Here is a 10,651-nt window from a genome sequence, read left to right as displayed (position 1 = left end):
TCCAGGGAAAAGCTCACTTTTAAAAGCTCATCTGTTCACTCATAGCCAAATAATGTTGTTGACTCGTCCTACACTTGTAATTGTGGCCAAAGCATACATTTGAGGGAGAAAAAAAAACACTTCAAAAACATATCTGAAACAGACTGCTTAAAAAATGCTTGCTATTTCATCATGGAGGAGGACGTCAGGTTTTTGGCCGAGACGTCTCATTGGCTGAGCTGGCCAATCAGCGGTTTACTTGTCATGAATACTTTTATTGACCGGTAATACCCCCACATCATTCAAACACAGATAATCTGATTTTTAACAGTTTCCCTTCCAAAATGTGGACATTATTTAATTCATATTGTAATTCATTATAGATCATAGAAATATTTAATAGAAATCAGGAAACACTGGACAGCTACTTTAAACATACGATGGTAGTTAGAAATATAGAAATCATTTGCAGGTACTGTCATATGAACGCCAAGTCTTAGAAATGCTAATGAATACCTAGGCTGTCATTACAGTGGGTATCATAAATATTTATCCCCCTTGGATGTATTTACAAAGTGGGATTGAAATGGATGTAATTGTGATTTTTTTTTTTTGTCATTATACTACATCAAATACTCAATGTCAAATGAAAATAATTCTACAAATAAACATTTTATAACTCAAATATAGTCGTTGCATAAGTATTCACCCCCTAAATTTAGTTCAGGAGTAAATTTTGGCTTAACAAATTACAAGAATTACATGGACTCACTCTGTGTGAAATAATAGATTTGATTTTTTTTTAATGGCTACACCTTCCTCTGTCCTCCAAATGACATCTGTAAGGTCCCTCAGTCAAGTATTGAATTTCATGCACAGATTCAATTACAAAGACCAGGGAGCCACAAAAAAAGCCTCAAAAAGAAGGCCAGTGATTGGTAGATGAGTAACAAATCAGCCATTGAATATCTCTTTAAGCCTGGTCAAATGAATAATTATGCTGTGGATGATGTATTAAACCACCCAGACACAACAGTTGCTGTTCTGAACTGAGCTGGAGGACAGGAAGGAAACTGCTCAGGGATGTCACCATGAGGCCATTGGTGATTTTAAAACTGCTACAGAGATAAATGGCTGTGATGGGAGAAAGCAACTAAGGATGGATCAACAACATTCTAGTTACTCCACAATAATGACCTAAAATGACAGAGTGAAAAGAAGTCTATAAATATACAGAATATTCCAAAACATGCATCCTGTGTGCAACAAAGCACTAAAGTTATACTGCGAGAAAACACGGCAAAGGAATAGACTTTTTGGCCTAATTGCAAAGCCTTATGTTTGGGGCAAATCCAACACAACACATCACTGAGTAACTGCCTCCTTATTTTCAAGCATGGCAGCATCATGGTATGGGTAAGCTTGACATTGGCAAAAACTGGAATTTTTCAGGATAAACCCTAGAGGAAAACAGTTCAGTTTGCTTTCCACAAGACACTGGGAGACAAATGCACCTTTCAGCAGGGTAATAAACTACAACACAAAGCCAAATCTATACTGAAGTTGCTTACCAAGAAGACCGTTATAATGTTCCTGAGTGACCAAGTGAAAGTTTGGACTTAAATCTGCTTGAAAATATATGGCAAGATTTCAAAATGGCTTTGTAGCCATGACCCCCAACACCTTGACAGAGCTTGACACATTTTAAAAAGAGTAATGGGCAAATATTGCACAATCCAAGTTTGAAGCGCTCTTAGAGACTAACCCAAGAAGACTCAGCTGTAATTGCTGCCCAAAAGTGTTTCTAGCATGTATTGACTCGGGGTGAATACTTATCCAATTAAGGTACTGTATATTATTTTTCATTACATTTGAAGAAATGTAAAAAGTAAAAATCTCACTTATGCATTTCAGAGTATGTTGTGTAGATCGTTGACAAAAAATGACAAATCCATTTTAATCCCACTAAAGCAATACAATGTGAAGACATCCAAGGTGGTGGAATACTCATGATATCCACTGTACACTGAGTGTACAATATTCCTTGGACCCCCTTTTGCCCTCAGAACAGACTCAATTGGTCGGTGTTAGGACTCTATAAGGTGTCAAGCGTTCCACAGGGATACTGGCCCATGTTGACTCTAATGCTTCCCACAGTTGTGTCAAATTGGCTGGATGTCCTTTGGGTGGTGGACCATTATTTATGCACGCAGGAAATTGTTGAGCGTGAAAAACCCAGCAGCGTTGACACACTCAAACCAGTGCACCTGGCACCTACTACCATACCTTATTCAGAGGCATTTTCATCCACCTGTCTATCCATTATAATCATTCTACAACCCTGAAAAGTACACACGTTCTTGACATACCTCAGGGAAATACAACCCAAGTGTTTTAGATTGAGTACATTCATAGTAAACATGATGTCAAAGACATCTTTTGTACAGCAGGCCCAATACTTCTCTCTTCCCTAGTCTTGCCAGATCCTGTGAGGTTTCTATAACAGATATGTGGGTGCAATTTCTTATTTGTGATAGATACTCTTGACAACTTATTTTCAACTCTGGATGGACTGCATCATCTGTCAGATTGTGGATTGAGATGTGATCATTACAGTTTATGATCAGAGTTTGTTTTCTGTATTTCTTTAAGTTTGTTTTCTGTAAACAGGAAATGATGGGGGTTGATATTGTCAGTGTTGTTAATTGTAATGGCAAAATATTTGTTCTGCTTGTGTGATGTATTCCTATACAGTAGGAAACCTTTGAGACTATATAGTGTGGAGGAGTTTATAAACCAAGACAGAAGGTCAATATTTGGGTTGTCTCCCTGAACTTTATTATTATTATCTCTCAACAGAGAATTGGTCAAAACACAGTTAAATATGATGCTTGCATGATATTCAACTATATTGCATCACATAGTGCTAAATTGCACCAACTTCCACGCTCCAAAACTCCCCTTTCAATTGCAATTATGTCCCTAACTAAAAATAGATATATTTGGGACACCGCAATGGTCTCCTATCCTTTTCTTCCCAGCCTGGCTAAGTGTCTGCTCATCTGGGGCCCAGGTCAAAGAAGAAATTGACCTCTGACCTCTAGCCCAGTCTGACCAGTAAGCGCAGACCTGGAATTCATAAAAACTGTCTAGTACATCACCACCTAAGCAACTAACAGATAGCATCAACTGGACTAGAGGATAGCATAGCATTGAGGATCTATTCATGCAGCCAGACAACAACAGTGGTGACCAGTGATTAAGTGAGTGTGGCCTGTCTGTTGCCTGGCCCCCCACTGGGAGAGTTTTGAGAGGGAGATTAACTCATATCTGTCCACTGAGGACAAAATGGTGGCTCGTCCTCAGTACCCCAGTTTGGTATTTTCATTGGAACCCTTGTGTGATGAGATTAAAAGAGCTGATTACATGTACTGTGTTTCAAATGCCAACGATCGACAAGCTCCTTCACACGCTTAACCGCTTGGTTGGAATTAAATTGTTTCTTTAATGTCTGATGATCACAGGCAGAATGTGCTTCACCTCTTTTTCCCCTTTTGTTTTGATACAAAGTTAATTTATTCATGGAATATATTTCTGTAGCAATGCTTTGTTCTCTCTCGCTAGGTGATTAGCTATGTTGATGTGGCTTTTAAACAATTTAGTGTGACTTTCAGTGATACGGATGAATTACAGTTAAAATCCTGGGCTAGTGATACCATGTAAATACTGTTTGATTAGAATGATTCATTTTCTAATTTTGTTGGTTCTTCACTGAATTACAAGTTGTGTAATATTGTTTTGGACAGTCAATGTTATCTTTGGAGGCTATTTCTCTATTTCTTTTCACCCAAAATTACCTCTATTTTTGAAGCCAAGAGGAAGCTCCGATCTTGCGTTGTCTTGAAATCCAATTACAAAAATAAAAATGTTATTTATATGGCATCTGTCTCACTCTTGTTTGAAAGCAAATCTCAAATCTTCTCTACAAAAGCAATTGTCATTTTTATTTACAACAGTAAATCAGTAAGTCAAATTAAACAATGTACAGCAGTTTAAAGGTGGCAATCCATTGGAAATCCAGTTCCCATTTACTCTGCTGCTGATGTTGACTAAGCTATTGTCGTGGAAACAGTATAGGACATCTTCTCATGGCATGTATTTCCTGTTACTTTCTCCTGTATTCTCTCTCCCGACTGTGTTCTTCTCTATGCTTACTGGACTGGTCTCTCTCTCTATTCCTATCACTGTCCCTGTCTTTCTCTCGCTCCCTGTCCCTATTTCTATCACTGTCCCTGTCTTTCTCTCGCTCCCTGTCCCTATTTCTATCACTGTCTTTCTCGCTCTCCCTATTTCTATCATTGTCCCTCTCTCTTTCCCTAGTTCTTTCTCCCTCCTCCCTGCCTGTCCTCTTGCTCTCCAACTGCAGTCCTCCATCTCTCCTCTCCCCCATCTCATGTCTCCTCTTCTCATCCTCCCTGGACCTATCCCTCTCTCTGTCCTGTTGGTCTCCATAGCGATTTCGGAAACCTCCGTCCTCCTGCCTGTGTGTGTCTCGGGGGTTCCGTAGTTCTGACCCAGGCCCTGGTCTCTCTCCCCTGGACCTCAGCCGCTCCTCTGCCGCCCCCCGCTGGCTGTACTTGTCATAACCCAGGTCCTCTTTCTCCTGCTTCACCCTCACTGTCGGGACAGGCCCGGGTGGAGTCTGGGCCAGCCTCTCCCTCTGCTCCCTCTCTGCCTTTAGAGCCTTCTTCTCCTTTTTCTCCTTTTTATTTTTCTTCTTCTCTTTCTTGTCTGGGTTGGAAATGAAAGAAAAGACAGAGTGAGGTCAGGTAAGAAGAGATGATATGAACATGACAGACACCTATTTGAGACACTGACAGCAAAGTTATCCTTCACTACTCGGCTGTACTCAGTGTCCTTGCCTTACAATTAAAGTCTACTTTAGTCAAAACGGCTCTGGGAATGACAAGCAGCAGACATGTACCCTCTAAGCCTCCAGTAGTATCCCCTCCTCACCTTTCTTGGGCTTCTTCACTGGTACAGCATACTGTTCCTCTTCTTCGGACTCAGAGGATGAATGGTCGGGTAGTTTAGGGGCACAGCCCTCCTCCCTTAGGCGCTTGGTGATATCGTCCATGTCCTCATTGTCTTTGGGAGGGCGGTAGTTGAGCACATGGTCCACTCGGATGGTCCGCCCCTTTATCTAGATGTTAAGAGAGAGACAGATCATAACGCAATGTAATGAGGTACAGTAATTTACAAGTATTTTGCCAGTAAAATGCATGTTTACTGGTTTGGTCTCATAAAATGTATTTCTCTCTTGTTCTCTCTCAGCTGGGAGTGATTACTGTTCATTACCCTGATCCCGTTTAAGTTATCCACAGCCAGGATTGTGCTCCTCTGGTCCTCGTAGCAGATGAAGCAGAAGCCTTTGGATTTACCAGTCTTCTTATCACGCACCAGGTTGATGTTGGCTATCTCGCCATACCTGCAGACACACATTAACCAGGATAACTCAATCTAATGCTGATTTTTTTTATTCAGAATGAAAAGGAAGAAGGTTCAGAGGCAAGAGTGGAAGATAAGGATGGAAAGAGACATGCAATTGGATAAACAAGAGACAGAAAGAACTGGGGGATAGAAAGGGGAATGTGAGTGAGTGGAGAGATGGGAGGAAAGGGTATATGTATGGGCCTCACTGAGAGAAAACACAGACGATGTCACCTTCTGTCAGCTCATAAGGAAATCCACCTGCAGGTTACAACAGAAACACCAAGGTTAAAAAAAAGAGGCTTATAACTCTGGTGGTGAGAGACTGGAGAACAAGCCATTAATTGAATAAACAAGCCACTCACATTTTCAGCCCCCAACTTGTGAGCTGCCAGTACACTCTAAACATCAACCTTGGCTGTTAGTATGGTGTGGATTTGTAATACAAGGAGTTGGATCAATTCTACTCAATCCCAAAAGTGTCTCTGACACAGCCTCTTACCAATGAATATCCAGGCGCTGTCCTTGTACTCCGAGTGCCATGACACAGTCTCCTTGACCCCCAGTGAGGCCTCTCTCTCATTCAACTCATTGATCAACTTCACTTTGGTCAGGGGACTGCAGGGTGGGAGGGAGAGATGGACAAACAAATAGTGTTTAACATGCAATAGAATACAGAATCATCGCTCTGCTGATCCTGTCTCTTTTCTTGACCATCCATGGCCAAGCTTCTTTTTTTTTTTTACCCCACGAGTAACTACATACCATCTGACTAGTTAGCTAGCAGCTATTATGGTTAGTATGGTGTATTTACATAACGTTAACAGTAGCAAATTATTAGCAAGACAATGTTAGCCATGTTGACTGATGTCCAAGTAAAGTTAGTGGCTGGCTAGTTAGTTAGCTAGATCTCTTCACATGATCACTATTAACATTACACCTACGCGAGTAACTATATAATAGGTGCAGTCGATACAAAATGTACAGCACATAATCGGTCACTTATACTCACTTCATTATAAAGTGATCTTCATGAACGTAAACGCGATTCTGACTTTAAAATGGAGATCCCGTTTGTCACTACTTTAGTTAGCTACCACAGTCACAAAGTCAAAATTGGCTATGTCGTACGTGTTAATAAAAAATAAAATAAAAAGCTTTTTGGTCGTAATTTAAGGTTAAGGTTAGGCATAAGGTTAGCAGTGGGGTTACGGTTAGTGTTAGGTTTAAAACCAGATTTTAAGAAGATAAATTGTAGAAATAGGCGGGGTTTAGCCATAATTACGACTTTCTGGCTGGGGTAACTAGTGACGACCGGAGATACCCGAACAACTTCCGTTTTCGACGCGTCAGACTAAGTGGAGGGGATTGTGGGAGGTGTAGTTCAAAGGCATGTTCCCTTCTCAGTAGACAAACCTCAGAGAAACTTGTAAGTACGAACAAAATCTTTCTTCCAAAAGATTCCTGCCGAAAAAAATGCATTTTAATATAATGTTATTCAATTCCAAGAGTATCTTTTTATTCAGGAAAAGTTTGCTTCAATGATACTGCATTGACCCACACTTATCGCTTCTCTTTATGAAATCGACTTTTATAGCACCATCATCCCTCATATCAGTGAGTGTAATTCTATTGCCTAGTTGTGAAATATGGACGTATTTATCCTATAAATAAGTGCTTATATGACAAGGAAGTGCCCATGAATGAATAATCATTCAACCATTGTCTCATTTATTTGAACTAACAAACACTCAAACAATACCTACCTCATATCAAGGTTTTCTCAATATGTTGCCACTATGGTACTGTAAATGACAACAGTAAAGCAATTCTTCATTGGCACAAAGAGAGTAAATCATTTGGAGATGATGCAAAATGTGGGCAATAAAACATAACACACAATTCCCATGTACCTCCTGAATGGAGGTAATAATACACACTACTTTCATAAGAAATTACTTTGTCAAAAAAAGTTGTTCATATAATCACTGACTGATCAGAGAACAACCATTTGTACACAAAACAAGCTGTTCCACTTCAAAACACATACACCTACTTACACCTCTCAACAGTGGTGTAAAGTACTTAATTAAAAAATACTTTAAAGTACTACTTAAGTAGTTTTTTGGGGTATCTGTCCTTTACATTACTGTTTACATTTTTGCCTATTTTCACTTCTACTTCACTACATTCCTAAAGAAAATAATGTACTTTTTACTCAATACATTTTTAAAAAAGTACTCGTTACACCCAAAAGTACTCGTTACATTTTGGCAGGACAATGGTCAAATTCACACACGTATCAAAAGACCATCCCTGGTCATCCCTACTGCCTCTGATCTGGTGGACTCACTAAACATAAAAATAATGTGTAAATTATGTCTGAGTGTTGATTGCCCCTGGCTCTCTGTAAATAAATAAAAAGCAAGAACATTCTGCCCTCTGGTTTGCTTAATGTAAGTAATTTTAAGTGCTTTGTGCTTTATACTTTACTTTTAATACTTAGTACCTTCGGAAAGTATTCAGACCCATTGACTTTTTCCACAATTTGTTACGTTACAGCCATATTATTTTTCTACAACTTGTTTGGAGTCCACCTATGGTACATTTAATTGATTGGACATGATTTGGGAAGGCACACACCTGTCTATATAAGGTCCCACAGTTGACAGTGCATGTCAGAGCAAAAACCAAGCCATGAGGTCGAAGGAGTTGTCAGTAGAGGATTGTGTCGAGGCACAGATCTTGGGAAGGGTACCAAAAATGTCTGTATCATTGAAGGTTGTTGTGGCCTCCATAATTTTTAAATGGAAGAAGTTTTGAATCACCAAGGCTCTTTCTAGAGCTGCCCCCCTGCCAAACTGAGCAATTGGGGGAGAAGGGCCTTTAAAAATTTGTTAACCTTTATTTAACTAGGCAAGTCAGTTAAGAACAAATTCTTATTTTCAATGACGGCCTAGGAACAGTGGGCAGAACAACAGATTTGTACCTTGTCACCTCAGGGATTTGAACTTGCAACCTTCTGGTTACTAGTCTAACGCTCTAACCACTAGGCTACCCTGCCACCCCAGATCAGAAAGGTGACAAAGAACCCGATGATCACTCTGACAGAGCTCTGGAGTTCCTCTGTGGAGATGGGAGAAACTTCCAGAAGGGCAACCATCTGCAGCACTCCATCAATCAGGCCTTTATGGTAGAGTGACCAGACGGAAGCCACTCCTCAGTAAAAGGCACATGACAGCCCGCTTGGAGTTTGCCAAAAGGCACCTAAAGGCTGTCACACCATGAGAAATAAGATTATCTGGTCTGATGAAAACAAGATTGAACACTTTCGCTTGAATGCCAAGCGTTACGTCTGGAGGAAACCTGGCACCATCCCTACGGGGAAGCATGGTGGTGGCAGCATCATGCTGTGGGGATGTTTTTCAGCGGCAGCGACTGGGAGACTAGTCAGGATTGAGGCAAAGATGAACAGAGCAAAGTACAGAGAGATCCTTGATGAGAACCTGCTCCAGCTCAACAGCTCAGACTGGGGACAAGGTTCACCTCCAGGTCTGAATACTTACGTAAATGTCATATTTAAGTTTTTTATTTGCAAATATTTCTAAAAACCTATTTTTGCTGTGTCATTATGGGGTATTGTGTGTAGATTGATGAGGGGAAAAAAACAATTTAATCAATTTTAGAATAAGACTGTAACTTAACAAAATGTGGAAAAAGTCAAGGGGTCTGAAAACTTTCCAAAGGCCGTATAAGTATATTTTAGCAATTCCATGTATTTTTAATACTTAAATATATTTCAAACCAAATACTTTTAGACTTTTACTCAAATAGTATTTTACTAGGTGACTTTCACTTTTACTTGAGTAATTCACTTTTTAGGTATCTTTACTTTTATTCAAGTATTACAAATGAGTACTTTTTCCACCACTGCTTCTCAGACACACATCGACAATGGGCTCGTTTAAGTGGTAAGGTGAAAGCAACCGAATGTAGTGTTAGTGTTTCATACTGGAGAGGGAATGCAAAACAACGACGCTGGACAGAGTGGAATCAGGTGTATCAAAAAGGCAGTTTATTGGTCAAAGTTATCTTGTTCTACATCGTGCACGGACCTAAGGAATGTGACTCTGTGAGAATAATTAGGCTGCTCAGCCAGAGTTTACAACAGAATGTATACACAGAATAATGTAGGTGGAGTCTCGTCGTGTTGATCTTCTGACTGGTCCTGAAGAGTTGGAGGCGGGCCTTGCTCTAGCCAGAGCGGGCCCCATTGGTGCACAGCAAAGTCCTTTGCTCTTGGCACCCGACCAGTAGGGGGGTAGAGTGTGAGTGTACAGTGCTTCATGAAATGAATGTGTGTCAAGGAAACGTGGATTTTAGGGACTGGTAATGTCTGCTTTAGGCTCAGGTGTTTCCTGTTTATGCAGGAGTGCATGTAGAGTTCAATATCAGTGAGATAGCTTGGCACTTCTAAGCTCGTTAGTGTTGCAGGCTGCTCTTTGTAGTTTTACAGGGGAGTATATTTGCGTGATGGCAGCTGTGTGTCCTTCGGATAATCATGTTATTGCACGTAGGCTCTAAACTTGACTGAGGACACTGGGCCCAGAGTTGTCTGAGGGCATCCGGTTTAACCAGAGCTTTGGTCTGCTAGTAACGCTTTATATTAGATTATTTATATAACAGTAGACAGAAGTCGAATAGTGAATTCGGGGGAGGTGCATCTGGGACAGCCTAAAGTGTGACACTAACCGGGTTTCCATCCAACCTTTTAATGCGAGTAAAGTACATGTCGGAAAAAACATTTAATTACAGGCCTGATGGAAGCAGAACATTTGTCGGTAAACTGTCCAGCTAGACAAGGTGGGATTAATTATGCATGAAATGTCGGTGGAAACGCTTTTATGCGCAAATATTGATATAATAACTATCATATCTAAATAAACTTGGAGTCCCGCGATAACATGTTGTGTGATCCTCCCACTAGGACTAGTCGGAAAAACATGCAGTGTCAATACCAGAGTGGGCAAATTCGCTATATAACGCAAAAAAAATGGCGAGAAAACCATCAGTACAGTTGAAAATGTGATGGAAACCCATTTAACTTTAATTTTTTATTCGGTACATTCGAATTTAACTGCAAAAGTATTTTTATGTGCACTACATCATCACGCACAGCTTC

The 10,651-nt window shown here is 40.3% G+C and overlaps 1 protein-coding gene across 1 annotated transcript; it reads right to left on the bottom strand.

Annotated features, from left to right (window-relative positions):
* Positions 1 to 3,962: 3,962 nt before the first annotated feature.
* LOC112259112 (RNA-binding motif protein, X-linked 2) lies at positions 3,963 to 6,588 on the bottom strand. Its single transcript, XM_024433867.2, has 6 exons — positions 6,482 to 6,588; positions 5,972 to 6,087; positions 5,679 to 5,730; positions 5,338 to 5,467; positions 4,996 to 5,182; positions 3,963 to 4,770 (listed from the first exon to the last, which is right to left on the bottom strand). The coding sequence occupies exons 1-6, from the start codon at positions 6,484 to 6,486 to the stop codon at positions 4,145 to 4,147; spliced, it is 1,116 nt and encodes a 371-aa protein (XP_024289635.2). The 5' UTR covers positions 6,487 to 6,588; the 3' UTR covers positions 3,963 to 4,144.
* Positions 6,589 to 10,651: the final 4,063 nt, after the last annotated feature.

Source organism: Oncorhynchus tshawytscha, linkage group LG09, assembly GCF_018296145.1.
Source record: "Oncorhynchus tshawytscha isolate Ot180627B linkage group LG09, Otsh_v2.0, whole genome shotgun sequence".
Lineage (NCBI taxonomy): Eukaryota > Metazoa > Chordata > Actinopteri > Salmoniformes > Salmonidae > Oncorhynchus > Oncorhynchus tshawytscha.
This window is presented reverse-complemented; position numbering and strand designations above follow the sequence as displayed.

Bases quoted from the DNA above. Each gene is read 5' to 3' on its own strand.
- LOC112259112 (XM_024433867.2), bottom strand. The intron at 5,731-5,971 runs GTAAGAGGCTGT...TGTAACCTGCAG, and splicing joins CAGCGCCTGGATATTCATTG to GTGGATTTCCTTATGAGCTG. The intron at 5,468-5,678 runs GTGAGGCCCATA...GTGTGTCTGCAG, and splicing joins ATCGTCTGTGTTTTCTCTCA to GTATGGCGAGATAGCCAACA.